Raw genomic sequence first — 17812 nt, 5'->3', positions numbered from 1 at the left:
CCAAGATGCTTGAGGAAGCAGTGCCTGGCCTGAAGCAACAGTGCTCCAGATCTCAGCTGAGGCTGGGAACAGGCTGACTCCAGTGTCACAAATCTGAGCAGCTTCAAACACTTGGGCAAGTTGGAAATCAATCATGTGCAAACGAGGCCCGTTTCACAGGCACGTTTCCATGTGCTGTGAGAAGCAGGCAAAGTGAGAGTTCTTGGCTCAGCAGTTACTAATTTCAGCAGATTAAAATGGTACAGTATCTTACTCTGTTGTTTCAGCTGGCATGGCAAATGCATCGGTAATTATCACAGGAAGCTAAGGAGGGGGAAGCACAATAGGAAGGGAGTGAGGGACCATACCGTACTGTGGAACAAAGCAGGCAATGTCTTGCCAGGCAGCTCCTGAGCAGCACACTTCCCTTGGGGATTTACCCAGCCTGGAGATAGATGTGGAGGTGTTCTCAGTCCTGTAGAGGTTCACTATTAACAGTCCCTCTGGACCTGCTGTGCTCCGCAGCAGAAGAGGCTGTAAGGGCCAGCTCCTGGGTTGAATTGTGTAGCAGTCAGTGTGTTGAATTCACACACTGACTGCTACACAAGGCAGGTCAGAGCAGTGTGGACTCCAGGCTGTAAATGGGTCTCAGTTTCTTGGGCCTATCCGTGCAGCACTGTAAAGATCAGGCCCTTATCTTCTGTCACTTCGGGGAATTGTGGCATTTGTTTCCCTTTCTTTTCCTGCTTTTCTTGTTTGCTGTTTATCTCGTTCACTGGATGCCACTGCCAAGCCCTCCTCTGTAGTGAAGAACAGCACAGGTCATCACTGTGTTTAGCTGTCTGCCATCTTTTAAGTCCAGGCTAAGGAGGCCAAATGGATAGAAGAAAGGGCTGTGCTCTGACCTAGTTCAGCTTGTTGGTGCGCAGCAGCATGCACAGAGTCCCCAGCGCTGATAGGGATGGGGATGCTTTCTTGCAGAGTGCTGGCAGCTGCCTGACAGCCTCTGCCCATGTGGGTGCATGAGGGGCTCAGCCTGCGTGGGCACAGTGGTGCAGGCTGGCACCCTGCAGGCAGGAGGGAGGGCACTGCTGCCATGGTCAGAACCCATCATTAAGGTCCAAGCACTTTACAGTGGAAAAATTAAAAGCAGGGACCTAGAGATGCCTCATTAGGCTTCTCCATTGTCAGGCAGCTCTCCATGCCACCAACAATTCTGGGTCACCCTTCAGAGAGCAAGTTCCACCCCTGTGCATCAATGCTTTGCATTTTACTGCTCTTCTTGTTGACTAACTCCGCACCATTTCTAAGTTTATTTTCTTAATGTCTTACAGAGACCCTCTTGGGGAAGGATAACACTAGCCCACGTCCATGGAGGGGAAGACCTTGAGCTGCAAAAACTGTAGCAGTTTTTTGCTCCTTTGCAGCTTTGTTGTGTTTGACTTTTGAGTATGCATTTGGAGTGGGTCTGGACAAGCTCCACTCTGCTTTCCAGTAATGGGCGGAACTGCTGCAGGGAGTTAATGTGAACCAGAATTTGGAAAAGCCCTAGGCTTTCTCCTCATCCATAAAGTTAGATATATTTCCTTGGCTGCCCTTTGCTGGAGCTGTTAAACTAGAGTTTGCAGTTCCCCGGGCCCTCATATTGGCATGGTTTTGACAGGGTGAAGTGTAAGCAGGCAGGTCAAGAAAAAAAAAAAAGGATCAGTCTGAATTTGGTCATCTTTTCCACCAGTGTGCTGTGGAGAAGTGGGAATCACTCACACAGGTGTTGTGTGAAGAAACAGGCAGTGGTGTGGCTGCACGTTCCCATTGATGCTGCTATTGGAAGGACTCGGCAAGGTGGTGATGCTCAGCTCAGCTCAGCTCAGTCAGCCCTCCAGGACAGGTGACAGGGCAGTGCCAGCCATCAGCATGAGAGGACTCCTGCCCCCAAGCACCCCCACGGTCCATGCATTCCCCCGTGTTCCCTACTTAGCCACTGGCTGCTGGCAGCCACGGCACAGCCTTGAGCTCGGCGCTGGGCAGCGCTTTCCCCGGAGACTCGTGCAGAGCTGGGAGCCCCTCTGCCCCTCTCCCCACTCTGAGGAAGGGTCAGGTCCCCGGGAATGGGAGCCTCTCTGCTGCAGCCTTTCCCATGCGATGCAGGGGAGCAGATCCTTTCTCAGGCTGTGCTCCAGTGTACCTCCACTGACATCTACTGGGGCTTGTTCTCACTTGCAGTACAAGTGGAACATCAACCCCCACAGGGTTTTCCTTCATGCTTTACAATATTCTGAATGTGCCTGAGTGTCAGAAATTGATTCCTGCAGAGATGGCCATGTTCCTGATTGTGCCTTAATTCTAAATGCCTCTTTTTTGTACTGGTTCTGTTCCTGTGGACTTCCCAGAGAGGTCCCGATGTCTACTTGCTATTTTGTGGTATCATGTTTAGCACTCACTTTAAGTCTGGGATAGACAGGATGGTTTGAAAGCACCTTCTTCTCTCTGTACCCCTCCATATCTCACCTCAGATACAGACCAGCCAAGCTGGCTCTTGCTAATTACTTAGGGAAGCAGTTATCTGCAATAGCAGCACTCATTCTCTTTGGAAAACAGATAGACCAATGTGTTGAAGGATAGCTGGTGTTTTCTTGCCATGCTGAGGAGTTCCTTGCTCCAGTCTGACTTTCTGATTCTTTTAGAACTGAAGCACAATGATTAGCCAGTTCTTTACATGAACCAGCTGTGAACCCTTCTCCACAGAGATACTCTGTTGTTCTGTGCTCAGAAATTGTAATTATCAAAGAAAAATATTGAGCTAAGACCAAGGTACAGTAACTTTATTACTTGAGTAATGAGGGTGAGATGGAATTTGGGAGACATGGAGGGATTATAAACACATTGGAACAAGAGAGGAGGATTAGGAGTGGCAGAGCTGAACAGAGCCCTGCTGTTAGTCAAAGCTGCAGTACAAGTGCAGGGGATGAGTAATGGCACACCCAGTCCCACAGGTCTCTGCTCTGCAGACTGAGTCTGCCCCCTTTCTTTCCACATACACCACTTGTCAAATTCCTGCTAGTGACACCTTAGAAAAGTACCTCAAGTACCTCCCTCTGCTGAAATCTCTCAAGAGCATTTCCCACTTAAATGGGTTTGCAAATACCAGCATTTGTCCCATCAGACTTCTTGACAATCAAAGGTTATAAAGCAGTTTTGCCTGGGTCAGGACCAAGAGAAAGAAGATATTTCTCCAGTTACATTTCAGTCTTTTCAATACTTTCCAGGCATCTATCACTGCTAATGCTATGACCTGACATTTACACCGTCACACTGTAATGGTTTCACTTCTGGTTTTTTAACTTTGATCAGTTCCCCACTCCCACCCACATGGGGATTTGGGGATTTTTGTGCAAAGTAAGCCTTGGAGATAGTGTGTGAACATGTGTGAGAGCACACATAGATGTTCATACTCTACTGCATTTCACAAGCCTGGCATTGCTGACAGCTGGTCTCTTCCCATTTCTTTGCAGACTTACAGAGTGGAATCTCTTCCTGCACAGATTAGATGTCTGCAACAGAAGTGCCTACATGTATTCCAGTTACCTTGTCTGTCTAAAAAACATGTGGTGGTAGTGACTCTTCTAGGGTGTATTTCATTTGACCCAGTTCAGGTGGCTGCTTTAGCATAAGCAGGATCATACATGTTTGTTTAGAGGAGTCCCATCCTCAGCGTCTGTCATGGCACGCCAAGCAGTCCTGCTGATTATAGACTCACCATAACACAGAGAATGAGTATGGACTGGTTATGTGACACCCATAAAACACAAAATCTAAAAACTAGGCAATTATCCAGTGTTCTTTTAAATTTCCTGGTTCATTATTTTCCTCTGTAAATTTCCTAGTTCAGTGGAATTTCACCAGGCAAATACACTACTCTAAAGAGAGCATTAAAAGGCAGAGATGTAGTGCAGGAGGAGCAAGAGGAAATCCTTTGTACACTTCTTTCAGTTGTGTGACATGTTAATACTGAAGCAACAAGGTGCTCAGTGGCTGGTTCCTTCCCTGTCAACTCCCTTTTAAACTGACTGAACTAAGATGGTCTGGGTCTGGAAATGTAATGGTAAAAACTTTTCTAACTAATCAAGGGAATTCATCCGTGGTGCTGAAGGGAGTGTCCCAAATGATTCATTGCAAGAGAGAAGCTTACGAAGTTACCAGCCATCAGTCTCATCTGTTTTGTGTTTAAGGCATGAATGCTTGCAGTGCCCTCATGAAGCCATGGATGCCTTATCCCTGGAAGTGTTCAAGGACAGGTTGGATGGGGCTTGGAACAACCTGATCTAGTGGAAGATGTCCCTGCTTGTGTCAGGAGAGTGGAATTAGATGGTCTTTGAGGTCCATTCCAACCCAAACCACTCTATGGTTCTATGAAGTGATGCTGCCATTGTGTGCTGCTGTGCCGGTGTGGACACCACATCTGTTACAGAAGTGTGGCTGCTGTCACCTCTGCTAAACCAGAATTACTCTTAAGAGAGGCTAATTATTAGCTTTTGGAGAACTAAATTCATCTGAGTTATAATCAGAAAATGTATCACGTTGTACGGACAAATACTTCTGGTCTAGCCTATAAAGATTTTCTTTGTCAGAGTAGTGTATATAGGTTCCCTAAACAAGATAAGTCATGTCAATAAAAGTACTTCTTCGACAGAGTACTTGTGCTTCCACTATATTTCCTGCTTGCTAGGAAGTGATAAGAGTGTGAATAATTCCCCAGTTATATACCAGCAGATTCCTGGCTTGTCTGTGGCTTTTGCACTAGAGAAAAGGAGCAGGTAAAGCTGAATTTGTTTTCTGGGTCCTTCGGAGATGAGGCAGCTCCATCTGCTGGTGTCACTGCTCGTGCTCATGTCTGCTCAGGAGCTGCTGTTTCTCAGCCAGACTGTTCCTGATCCTTGCAGCACCCCAGGCCCAAAGGACCCTGCAGGGAACCTCAGTGAAGCACTGGCTACTTAAAACCCTGAACCACTGGCTGATTACATGGGCAGCAAAATAGGAAATGCTGGAAATTTGCTGAAATCAAGTGTATTAGCCTAAAAGTGGTCATTGCCTGTCCCAGCCATGACCATCCCCCACAAGACTCGTTACTATGAGGTCTCCCTGATTTCTCACAAAGCTTCTAAAGATGAGAATGGAGAGACAAGCACTAGAGCTGGGAACAGATCAAAACTAGGGCATATTCAGACTGATATTCTTTCAAATGCTAAGGAATAAAACTAATCGACTTTATGATCCTTATGGGTCCCTTCCAACTTTCCATATTCTGTGATCAAACTTCCACCTTCATTCCCAGGTCCCCTTTAACGTTGCATCCCGCTTGCCCAGGTGAGCTGAGATACTGCCAGTGCCTGAATCCTTATTAGCTTGTGCCTTATTTATTTCCACTATATTTCTTCATTTGGGATAGGACATTAGATGAATGTTGGATGTGATTTATGTGTGAGTTATGTGGGGTAAAGGCAGGTTATTCAGTCTGGACATTTGTGCCCCTTAATGCATGGAAAGCTGTAGATATCACAGTGGCTGTAACAGCAGGACTCTGCTGCATTTACTGCATTGTTCCTCACTAATCTGGGACCAACTCCTGTTCTCAATGACTCCTTAATGTTTAGCAGCAGGATGTGGTGGCTGTGAGTCAGGGTATCAGGGTGTTAGAGTGATGCTGGGCTGTGAAGGTAAATAGGAGAAGAAGATGGTAATTCCATAATCACAGAGGATTTTTTTGACAAGGGGACCCAAGTTCAAAGCACTGCTCTGCTACAGGGGTCTTATGTGACCTTAGAGAAGTCAGGTGCATCTTAAACCCTCGCAAATTAGCTATTAACTTCTTCTGACATTCTAGGATTTGGTGTCCCTTTGACTCTCCATGGAAGAAAATTTGTGTTCTCCAGCCTTGCAGGAGAGTCTGAATAATATGTTAATATTAATAATAATTAGAATAATTTGTTAATATTTCAGCACAGGGAAAATACTCTGATCCTTCAGTGACAGAATCTAAGAGAATGATTCCTACCACAAGGTTTCTAACAGTATATCTGCAGGGTAGACAGTGCATTTGCCAGGATGTCCATCTCACGGTGTTTCTGTCTTTCAGGCACAGCATCTGTTGCAGTCGCTGGCCTCATTGCAGCCTTAAGGATCACAAAGAACAAGCTCTCTGACCAGAAGTTTGTATTCCAGGGAGCTGGAGAGGTAGGAACGTTCCTGAGCTTGTACCTTAATATGCTCCAGCTTCAAATTTAGAGAGAGAAAAGTCAACTGTGAAACTTCCTGCAAGGCTTGGCTTCATGAGGATGAAGCACAGAAGCAGGTTCTTTGTCACTGGGCAGGATTTGACCCTACAGGTGGATCTTGCCACTGTGTGGAAGTTACCAACAGTCTGACAGTGATTTTTGGCCCACAAATCCTGAGCAGACTCCATGGATACTATGAGGCTGCCCATGTGTCAGTGGGCCTTTAAGTATGTTTAGGGAAGTTCCTTATGAGGCAAGAATATTAAGGAGGCTGGTTTGAGTTCTCAGGGTTGATGTCTAGAGTAAACCAGAATTTCTTTAGCAGCAGAGTCCAAAGGACTCAGACTCAAAGAACTGTAAGAACACAACCTTTCTATCTGGAGTCACTCATAGTGCTCCATGGCAGAAGCCAGGTTGCCTGTATGGCACCTTGCTCAAAGAGAGAGGAAGAAGAAGAGGGTCCATGGAGGGTCAATGGGTCCTTGGACCCTCCAAAGCCTGGTCCATGTACTAAAGGTGTTGGTCCAGGAGCTGTCTGTGCTGGTCACCATCTCTGTGGCACAGAGTCCCAACTGCCTTGTTAGTCCCCATCTAGGCAGAAGGACCAGGCATGGCTATAGGACCACAAACACACAGAATGTCCAGGGCTGCTTTCCCAGGCAGGAATGGGAGAAGACTTTCCTCATGGCTATATTTCAGATGCAGCAGTCCTGCTTGGCCTTGAGTTCCTCTGTACTGGCATTGCCACCAGCATTTTTTAAGTGTCTGCCTCTCTTCCTCCCCTGCAGCAGCTGCTTTAAATTATGGAGACAGCCCTGCTTGTCAAGGTACCACCTCTGCTTCTTCAGCCTCACCTGCAACCTGCTGTGCTGAATGATTGTGAGGGTTTTTATTTTTGGCAGCACCTACAATGTTAAAATCAGCCCCATGCCTTGGCACTGTGCAACAGAAGGTCTCCCTGCTTGGTGCAGTGCTGGGGGATGACACGACCCACCTCTCATTTAAAATCTTCCCCCAAAATATAACAATATCCCAATGAAGTGTTTATATATTGTGTTCTAGGCTGCCATGGGCATAGCTCATCTCATCCTCATGGCCATGGAAAAGGAAGGAGTTTCACGAGAAGATGCCATCAAAAAAATTTGGATGGTGGATTCCAAGGGACTGATTGTGAAGGTGAATTTGAATCCAGAGCTGAGCTCCACTCACCTGCCATCCACTGCCAGCTGGAGAGGCCAGAGCAGGCAGATACCCTGGACCCCTGCTCAGCCCTGAAGTAAAGGCTGCGGTTTTGTTGGTGTCAGCATTGCTGCTCCTGCTTTGAGAAGACTAGGTCTCATGGTGACAAGTGTGCCAGCAGCACTGGCTGCCCTAAAGGCAACACTTCAGGCGGGCCTCTAAAGTGGAAGGATACCCTGCTGGCCATGACCTCAAGCAGTGCTGGAAGTCGTGCAGATCATATGGGGCATTATCACAGCATTGTGCCCTGCTTGGTGACCCAGCCTCGCCCAGCTCTGTTCTGCACTCCCTGTGTCCCCAGAGCCTCTGCCCTTGTCCCTCCTCAGACTGGAGGAGACTTGTGCTTTGTGTACAAGTGAAGGGAAGCCAGGTCCTTCCTCCACACTGTCAGTGTACTTCAGTGGGTGAGAGGAGCAGAGGCCAGCCCAGTGTGACATTTCACCAACCACTCAATGCCTGACTGGCTGATGCTGAGCTCCTGCTATGTGGAATCTGCTTTAGGTAGAGGACTGAGAGATTAAATGAGCTGAAGATGAGTTACTATGTTATGTGTGCACCTTTTGCCAACAGACCAAAGTCTGATTCCTTTTTCCTCACAGGGCAGGAGCCACCTAAACCATGAGAAAGAAATGTTTGCCCAGGACCACCCCAGTGTGGACACACTAGAAGAGGTTGTGCAGAAAGTGAAGCCTACAGCAGTTATAGGTGAGTTCACTTAATATGACCTTGTCATGTCCATTCAATTCTTATGAAAGTTTCTGTCTTTCCTCTGGAGTCTCCTTTTGTTCTCCTAGTCAAAACAAAATGAGCTTTTTTCACCCCCCTTTTGTCGGTTGAGTTCTCCATATCCTTTTTGTGTTAACTATGGGGCACAGGCTTCCTCACTCCTTTGGAGCTGTAGGAATTCTTTCAGACAGAGCTGTAGAGGGAAGTGCTGGGGGAGGCAGGATCTGGGGCTCTCAAGCAACAAACTTGTCCCTGTCAGGCTGGGCAGGATGAGGATGGCAACAGGCACCTCAGGAAGGTCTTTGGGAATCAGAGTGCTGCAGTCAGGCTGGCCAAAACACTGGTGCCCACTCTGCCTGGAGGAGCAGAGGGCTTTATTTTGAGACAGGCTTTAAATCTCACTGTCATATGAGAAAGATGCCACCTGCATCTCCAGAGATGAAGCTGGTTCCCTCCCACAGTTCATTTACGAGTCCCAGAGGAGCAGCCCGATGCTCTGAAGTCACACAGTGTGAAGGGTGAGCAACTCTGCTGTTGCTGTTCCAGGTGTGGCGGCTGTTGCAGGCGCTTTCACCGAGAAGCTGCTGAAGGACATGGCAGCCTTCAATGAGAGGCCCATCTTGTTCGCCCTGAGCAACCCCACGAGCAAAGCAGAGTGCACAGCAGAGCAGTGCTACCGCCTCACCCAGGTACTGCCTCACCCTGATACCGCCTCACCCCGGTACCTCACAGGTACCGCGGCTCGACATGGGGAGCTCGGGGCCTGGCTGGACCCAATACACCACAGCGGGGCATGCTGGCAAACTGCATAAGTGACAGCCTGCATAAATTGAAATCAGAGATAGTCGAGCTGGGTGTAAAAAAGACTTTGATGCTGTGAGGAGGGTCAGGAGGTGGAGTAGCGGGCAAGGCCAAGGTTGCTCATGCAGTCTCTGTCGTTGCAAGTTTTCCAAGACCAGACTGGGTAAAGCCCTGAGCAAGCTGATCTGATTTCGTAGCTGACCTTGCTGTGAGGAAGAATTTGGGTCCCTACCAGCCTGAATTACTTTGTGACCCTCTAAAGAAAGTGCTTGCCCCCTTCACCCACAGCTGTCTGGGATGTCCCATCCTCTCCGGTTTCTGTCCCCTGTGTTATGCCAGCCTAGTTGTTTATGTAACTATTTCATCACCCAACTTAGATCCAGTGTCACTGAAGAATTACAGTCATGTGGATTGACTTGGCTTGAGAGAGGAGCCCTTGTCTCACTCTTTCCTTTGCCTTCCCCACCACGTGCCTATGGCCAGAGCAATCACACAGCCCCAGACCTTTATCCCACGAGGCTCACTTCATGCTCCATAGATGGTTGATAGAGAGGTAGAAAGACTCCTCAGCAACTTGCAGTACAAACACATGCTCAGTGCATGATGACCCTTTCCATGGCCCTGATCCTGGCTCTGGGGGTGTGCATCCTCCCAAAATGTCAGCTGGAGGTGGCTCTGGTGGAGATGACTCTGCTAACTGAAGTTTGGCAACTTTGTCACCAGTGTCCCCTGAGCACAGGTCCCCTGATAAGCAGCAGGAATCTAACACTTCTCGTCCGAACCTGAATGCTTTTTTCTCTCTCTTTGATCAGGGCCGGGGAATATTTGCAAGTGGGAGTCCATTCCCAAAGGTAACCCTGCCCAATGGACAGACCTTCTTCCCTGGCCAAGGAAACAACGCCTACGTCTTCCCAGGAGTGGCTCTGGGAATCATTGCCGGCGGGGTCCGGCACATCTCTGATGAAATCTTCCTCATCACAGCAGAGGTTTCCAACTGACATTTAACTGATACTGTAAAAAGATGACAAGAGGCACATATATCTACTTCAGGTGTTTTAAAGAACCTGGCCCAGGGCAATGCATGGAAAGGAAATAGCTCAGCCTCAGCAAAAAGCTGCAGCCTTCTCCTGGCTCAGGGAAAGCTCATGCTTCCATTACACCTACAGAGGTGCAGGAGCCATGACAGGGTTCTCCTTCTCCACACCTGCTGCCCTAACACAGCACTGCCCCACTCTGGCTCCAGTCTGAAGTCTGTGAGGAAACGTGTACACACATGTGTTTGAACAGGTCACCAGTTCCCCTCAGGACTAGTCCCAGCCCCAGTGCTGCTGAGGTTTCAGCCACATACCATGTAATGTGAGGGAATGTGGTATGTGCTTGAGACCATCCCTAAAATTACCATCCTCTTCTTTCTAGACTATTGCTGCCCAGGTGACAGAGCAGCATCTTGCAGAAGGAAGACTCTATCCCCCCCTGGACAGCATCAGAGAAGTGTCTCTCAAAATTGCTGTGAAAGTGAGTATTTCCCTTGTTATTTCCATTTTTCCTGGTAGGAAGGGAGGGAATGCCCAAAAATGGCATCATTTTTGGTTTGTGTTTTTAAAATTCAATTTATTCTAAAGTCTAAAGCAGTCATTTTCAGGAATTGTTCTGGCCATAACTGCTGCTTTGATTTCTTCTATAATTAAAACCCAGATGTGAAAAAATACATTCTGATTCTGGGTGCCTCAGAGCTCACAAAGCTCTGCTTTATTGCTTGAAGCTGTGAGTCTTCAGCACTTCAAAAAATGAGGTTTAGAGTGAAATTCAAACATGACTCAAATTGCCAAAAGATTTTAGGTTCCAAATTGCTATTTTGGAACCTTTCCTCGTGTGTTTGGTAGGGACCTAAGTACAAGTCCAGATGTGGACTTGTCTAATGATGGGTTTGGTGCCCTGTGTACATCAGATCTGTGATTCAGAGACATCCACTGAGAATCTCCTTGCTCAGAGCTACTGATGGATGCAGAGCATGGCCAAGGAGCTCACAGGTGTGAGCAGAGCTGGCCAAAGGGACGCTCTCCCTCTTCACCTGCACACCCCAACCATTCTGCCAGGGCAGGGGGTGCTTTTCTTAGCAGCCACTGCTTGCAGGCAGCTTACATTCCCTCACCCAACTGAGGGTGAAGTGCAGCTGACTCACAGAGAGAAAAAAGCAAAAAACTGCACAATTCTGAGAGGAGGAAAGAGGGAAAACACAGACAGAGCCAAACTGCAGTTGGTTTCAACTTCATAACATGCCAGCATTGTTTCAGCAGCTCATTTTGTTATCTTTTTGCAGATTGTTGAGTGGGCCTACAAGCATGGCCTCGCTTCTTCATACCCCGAGCCAGCAGACAAGGAAACCTTTGTGAAACGGCTCATGTACAGCTCTGACTACGATTCTTTTGTTTTTGATGATTACAGGTGGCCCCCTGCAGCCATGCAAACACAAATTATATAATGTTTTGTGAGAATTGTTCTGTCATTTTTGCCATCAGTTCCTGTGGCCCATGTCATTGCTGATATAATGCACCTCCAGGCTTGCAGAATGATAAAAGTAAATTAACCCAAGTTGGTTTTTACTTGGCACTGATTTTTGTCTGGGGAACATGTCATTAGGGAATAAAATGGAGTCCAGGGTGGGCAGTGGGTACTCTAAGGAGAGAGACAGACTGGCTGCAGCCCGTGCCAGTCAGTCAGCACTGCTGATTGCTGATTGCTTAACATGCTGCCTGCTCTCAGCTGCCTTGGGATAAGCTGCCTGGGCCACCTCAGAAGCACAGAATCCCACTGCTACTGGGAGTGCCCATAGGAAGCTCGAATCCATGTGGCCATCCCTCACACATGAGAGCCACACTTTGCCTGTGGCTCTCTGGATGTAATGGGAGATGTGTGCATTGCCCTGGGAGAGTTGCACACTTGGGAAGCACTACTCTCTTCTGTTTCTGAAGTCCCTGATGTTGGGGAGTCTCAACCAACCCAAAGTGGTGCATGGGTCACACAGCCTGACACTGTCATCTGCCACACCTCAAGGAAACAAACCCCAAAACCTCCCTCAGCCCCTCCCCTCCTCAATTCAGGTGGCCCTTCAAGAGAACAAGAGTGAAGGGACACATAGGGGACAGCCAGGCCAGAGATCAGGACACCCACAGAACTACATACAGCCATCACATTGATGCAGCTCCTGATGGACACTGCTAAGGAAGCACTGCCACCAGCCAAGGGCTCCCCTGGGGTCTCTGTGTCACAGAGTTCCAGGGAGGCCTCCCCCAGCCTTGTGACATTGTCATGCCTCACTGAATATTATGGCAGCAGGATGGGTGCTCCTGACCATAGCTGGGAAGGAACACAGAGATTGCTGGCAATTCTTCCAGCCTACACTCCCTGTGCTGGTGGGGCTGAAGGGAAGGTGAGGTTGAAGGGAAGGTGTGCTCGGGGAGCACAGCAAGTTGGGTGGGAGCCTTTAATGGGAGCAAGGCTATGCCTACCCTGCCCTGTATTCCCACCGTGTAGGATCCAAAGGGAACCACTGGAGGGCTGCAGAGGACTTCTATGTGCAGCTTTTGCCCAGGAGAGAAGGTTCTGTCGGCAACACCTCGCATTTTACCGGGTACTTAAGCAGTGGCAGTGAATATTCTTTTCCTGTCCAGTCTTGTACAAGAAGAGTATCCTGCAGAGGGAATACTTACTGGAGTTGGAGTTGCTGGGCGTCTGCCCTACAAGGAACATCAACTAGTAAAAGAGTCTAAATTGGTGTAGAGAAAACTCAAGTTGAATAGTGTGGACTTTTAGCTGCTGTGTTTTGTTTTCTAATTTAAAGCAATGATATTTCTAGCAGCTCATTTTGGATTTCTCTATCCCAGTTTTTCTCTCAGCAGCAGGAAAAGTCTCTATTCTTAAATTGTTCTTTTTTCCTTCCTTTGAAAAATGAGGTAGTTTGAAACCAGTGCTGTAACTATCATAAACACAAGAAAAATATATAAATAAACGTAATAATTTAGCAATTAATTTAATACCTATTTAATACCTATTTCACAAAGGATTATTGTGTTATCCAAACATGATGGCCTGGCCATTTCCTGATACCTGAATTACCTCTGCCCGGAAAAAACTTTCATTTCTCTTTGCTTCATCACTCATGTGTCTCCTCTTACTTAACAAAATTTCATGTTATTTATATTTCCAGTTGGTCTAGATTAGCCAGGTAGCATTTGTCCTGTAGTAAAATATGTTCTTCTTCCCCTGGCAGGGCCCATTTATTGGCCAAGACAGCACATTGCTTGGAGTTGCCACAGGCTGTAGCACTGGCTTTTCTCCAGGAGCATCCAGGAACCAGTGTGTGGCTCTGACAACCCAAGGGGCTCTGGACAATACCATAAAAATAAATTATATTGAAGTCAGGGCCATCCTCCTCTGGCCTGACTTGTTACTTCAGCCCCTGTGCCTGGTGTTCTGTCAGCTGGCTCTAGGCATTAAGGGTCATCTAAGCATAAAAAGAATTAATCACAGACTTTAGGGAAAAAATCAGGATGTCTGGCCATCACATTTGTATTAGGAACACCAGGCATGTTTTTACAAGCCACCCCAAATTAAGCCTCTACCCTTTAAGTCATGTTCTGAGGCTTCTTCCTCACAAGCCCTGACTTCATGTGCAAATGGGAGACATTTGTTCTGCTGGCACTTCAAGGGTGTGATGACCTTTCCATCCTGAAAGGAAAATCTTGATAAAATCACTAATTAATGACTGAGCTTGAATCATTTGTCCCAGATATGTGGATAAACAAAGAAGATAAAGGTCTGGCTATTAAACAGGAAAGAAAGGTTTTTCTTCATAGAGCAAGCTGTTCAAATACCTAAAATGGTGGTAATTGATTTATATGCAATTATTGGAGTGCACAGAAGCAATTATAGCTGTTATTTGAAGCCCAGCTCTACTGTGTGGTGTTTCTATGCAAAAAATTATTAGTCACCCACTGATGAAAAATGGTGGTAGAAGGATGGAATTTCTCCTCATTTAAACTTCATACCCAGTTTTACCCCTCTGAACTCTGTTTTCTGTATCTTGAGAATAATAAGGCTGTTTACTCCAGATCTAACAAATCTAGCTGACAAACCACTGGCAGAGAAGAGACTGCTGGCATGGGATGGGGATTTGATCACAGAACTGTAACACTGCTGGTATTACTGAAACAAGATCTGCCAGAGTCCAGCTCAACTCACAGTCACATTCATACAGTCAGCAGTCAGAGCACTAAATGTTATTTAATCTGTAACTGCTGCAGATTGGTCTGGACAGTCACTGAGATGTTCAGAGATCTCACAGACTATGAACCTGCATTGCCTTTCAGGGTGCTCAGCCTCAATACCCAAACATTCTGGTGAGCTTGAGAGCTGAACACATCAAAGAGAGATGGGAAGAGAAGGAAATAAGAATGTCATGCTAAGAGAGGGTCCAGGACTCTCAGTGCCACCCTGGAGTGTTGTGTCCACCTGAACCCAGAGCAAAGTCTTGAGCACAAGCTCAAGCTCTTCACTATGAGGTTTGGAAGACAAAAAGGGTCATGTCTGCTACATCATTGAAATGAGGCATGGGGATCAATCCCTATACATTTCTCCTTTCCCTGTGATACACACTCTGCAATTAAAAGTTAAAGGGACAAAATCTGGGCCACCACCTCTCCTGTGACCCCATCCTTGGTCCAGCAGCTTCTCAGGCACGATTCTTCTGATTGAAGAGTATTGTGGCAACATCAAATTAAAAATCCTTCACTGAGCTTTCACCACAGTGGAGGTACAAAGGGTTGAAACTGTGGGCCTCTGTCTTTTATGAAGCTGAACAAAAATAAAATTAGTAACAATTATGGCCAGCTTCCCCAAGAGAGAGCAGTCTGTATTCCCCATCTACAGGCACCAGTAAAGTGATTTGTCATGTAGTGTTTTAGGTTTAACTCACTCCCAGTCTGACAGGAGATTTGCTTCACTTAGCTGTGGCTGAAATGGCTGAGCTGGGCTCCAGCCATTCCTGGGCTAAGCCAAACTGCCCCCACTTCACTCCAAACCCTCCTGGAGGATGCACTGGGGCACTGATCACAGGTTGTAGCAACAGAGGCACAGGTACAGTTCCCTTCAGCACGCAGCTAACGGATGGTACCTATGGCAAAGAGAGAGCAGGAAATGGAGACAGTCGCCTCTTCATCTGGCACAGCAGGATTTGCCAGAGTTTGTTCAGCAGAGCCCACAGAATGAATTACAATTAGCTGCTGAGGCTGAAGCAGTCTAAAATGCCCACCAGGAGACATCCTAGCACACAAAACATGTGCTAACAGGTGCACCAGAACCCGTTACTACGAATCCTGAATCCTCTCCTCCCTCCTTCAGTGCAGACCAGTTCACATTTTCTTATATGCCCAGCATGGTTGGGGAATACCTAAAAGGAGCACAGGGCAAATCGTGCAGTTTTAGCTGCCTCTGGGAGATGGTACAAATTGTATAAATAAGATGTGATTCCCCCATTTCAGAGAAGGAAAGATGAAGGATCATTTGGGAAATGCTGCCTATTCCTCAAATCCCACACTGGCCTATTCAAGTAATTATAAATATGTTCCACTGACAGCTATCCAGTGGCATTGAGTCTGTGACCTCTGGACAGCCATAGGTCTGTGGACTACAATCATAACAACCCTAAAGATAAGGCTTTGACAGTGCATTTACAGTTCATATGGAGGGGCTCCAAAAAGCACAAAAGCCTAAAAACCTTCAGGCTGGTGAAGTAGTTCTTTGCCAGCAAGGGAGGGGATAATCAGGGTTCCAGTGTGGTATTGAAAAATATTATTAAACACCTTCACCTTTCATAGCATCGCCTTTCAGCAATCTCCTGCCAATATTTACCCACACAGAACTGGGGAGAGAGTGCTCATTATCATACACTCTATTTTTGGCTGTTTTTGTAGATGTGTTACAAACACCACTGGATTTTAAGGAAGTGTTCACCAGCCTCTTTGGCTGACACAAAGCTATCCTAAAAGCATTCCCAGCTCTCACTTCATATAGTCGGGCGTGTAGGCCTGAACTCTGACAGTCTCATCTGAATTTCTTGCACATCTCTATGGAATTGCTCCACCACCTTTTTCCTCCTCTTGCCAATAAGTGCAGAATGACCTTCAGTTTTTGCACTGTTGCCAAAAGCACTTTATTTAGAAAGTCAGAAAACAAAAAGAGTTTAGAATAAACTTCTGTATCTTTTTCACTAACGCTTTGATCAACTTTGTAAACTTAGCAAAGATGACATCATCATCAATGGCTGGGCTGTACTAGAGCATTCCCAAGCTCCGGCCATGAAATAGTTAATGAGCCTGTTTCAAAACACTTTAATAAAAGGAATTTTTCTGCTTTCTGAAAGTGGCTTTGGAATAGACCCAGACTATTTAAGTCACAAAATACTGAGACACAGTAGTAATTATTCATGGTGAACCCTTACTTACTTGTCAGTAAATCACCACTAAGGAAAAGTTAAGATTCCCTCATTTAAAATGAGAAGCAAGGGTTCTTGTAATCCCCCTTTATCATCTTTGACTATACATGAAAAATTATTAACACGTGTATGCTTTCCCATCAAAACCTCCAGTAACATCAGGCAGTACGTGTAAAATACACCAGCAATAAAATGGAGTTTAGTGTAGCTGAGGAACTCAGTGCAGGCTTTGTAAAATTAAATAGTTTGGTAGTCTGACCTCAATCCAACCAAACAGAACCCATTTCCTCTCAAAGGGAGACACTCCTTTTAAGACAGAAAAGCTTAAAAGAATCAGCTTTAGTCCTTAGGGACAGACTCCTTATAAAAGTACATCAAAAAAACCAAAATATCTTGCTCAATTACAAAAGCTTTTATTCTTGCAGATGCTTAAGATTATGATCTTCAGTGTTTCAAAGGAGAAAACAATTTCCCAAGGGTGTTTCTGAGTGAGACTGTTAGGTGGTGTTTTCAGTGCCTGCACTATTCAAGCTGGGGGAAACAACCCAACAAGAAGAGCCCACACATGCACAAAGGAGATCAAAGATGCAGCCTCATGCATCTTTGCCTAGATGGCAACCCCTGGGCTGTTCAGGTGCCCTCACATCCCCACAGCATGGAGAGGGGCTCCAGTGCTCCTCAGGAGTAACACAGAAGTTTTTGTTTGGTCTGAATTGGGAAAAGCTGTTGTTACCTCCTTTCCAGGCTCATCAGACTTCCCATGCCAGGTACTCCTCAGATACAAATACATCCTCTGGCAGCAGTGTAGCCATACTTAGAAGATTTCCTTTTTTTCTTTCAGTGCAAGCTCCTATAATCTGAATATCCCCCTTAAGGAACTATAGCAGGATAGAGGCTAAACTGAAGAGACTTGGGCAGCTGCTGCTCAGTCAGCCTGATTCCCAGAGCCTGACCCAAAGTTCTGCAAGCCCACAAAGAACACTCCCAAGCTGGCAGCACTGGGAATGGGCTGCCACCCCAGCCTTGGATCAGCCAAGCTCTGCTGGCACCCACAGAGCTGCTTCTCGCACTGGTTTTAAACAAGGTCTGACCCAAGAAGGCTGATTGATGCTCTGCTTCTGAGCACCACAGGTCATCACCTACAAGGCAACAGAGCACCACATGAGCAAAAACCACCAGCTGCTCAGATTTGGGTCCCTTCAGGGCTACTTGGAATAAGAAGGTGAAGTCTGTGGGCAGTCAGACTTGCCTGAAAACTTCTTTTTTCTGAGCAAAATCTCACTGACACCTGTGAGACAGCTGA

The 17812-nt window shown here is 46.7% G+C and overlaps 1 protein-coding gene across 2 annotated transcripts in view; it reads left to right on the top strand.

The window, feature by feature from the left end:
* Positions 1–11609, top strand: part of ME3 (malic enzyme 3) — a 116704-nt gene extending 105095 nt beyond the window's left edge. Inside the window, exons 8-14 of one of the 2 annotated variants that reach the window (XM_041414158.1) lie at positions 6113–6210; positions 7314–7427; positions 8090–8195; positions 8763–8905; positions 9830–9868; positions 10434–10532; positions 11338–11609. In XM_041414158.1, the coding sequence (XP_041270092.1) occupies positions 6113–6210; positions 7314–7427; positions 8090–8195; positions 8763–8905; positions 9830–9868; positions 10434–10532; positions 11338–11499 (761 nt within the window). In that variant the 3' untranslated portion in view covers positions 11500–11609. Of the gene's footprint in view, positions 1–6112; positions 6211–7313; positions 7428–8089; positions 8196–8762; positions 8906–9829; positions 10004–10433; positions 10533–11337 lie in introns of both variants that reach the window. The other variant, XM_041414157.1, reaches the window with a different exon arrangement.
* Positions 11610–17812: the final 6203 nt, after the last annotated feature.

This window comes from Onychostruthus taczanowskii, unplaced genomic scaffold (assembly GCF_017590055.1).
Source record: "Onychostruthus taczanowskii isolate IOZ18803 unplaced genomic scaffold, ASM1759005v1 scaffold44, whole genome shotgun sequence".
Classification (NCBI taxonomy): domain Eukaryota; kingdom Metazoa; phylum Chordata; class Aves; order Passeriformes; family Passeridae; genus Onychostruthus; species Onychostruthus taczanowskii.
The sequence above is the reverse complement of the archived record's forward strand: the minus strand, read 5'-3'. Positions and strand labels throughout refer to the sequence as shown.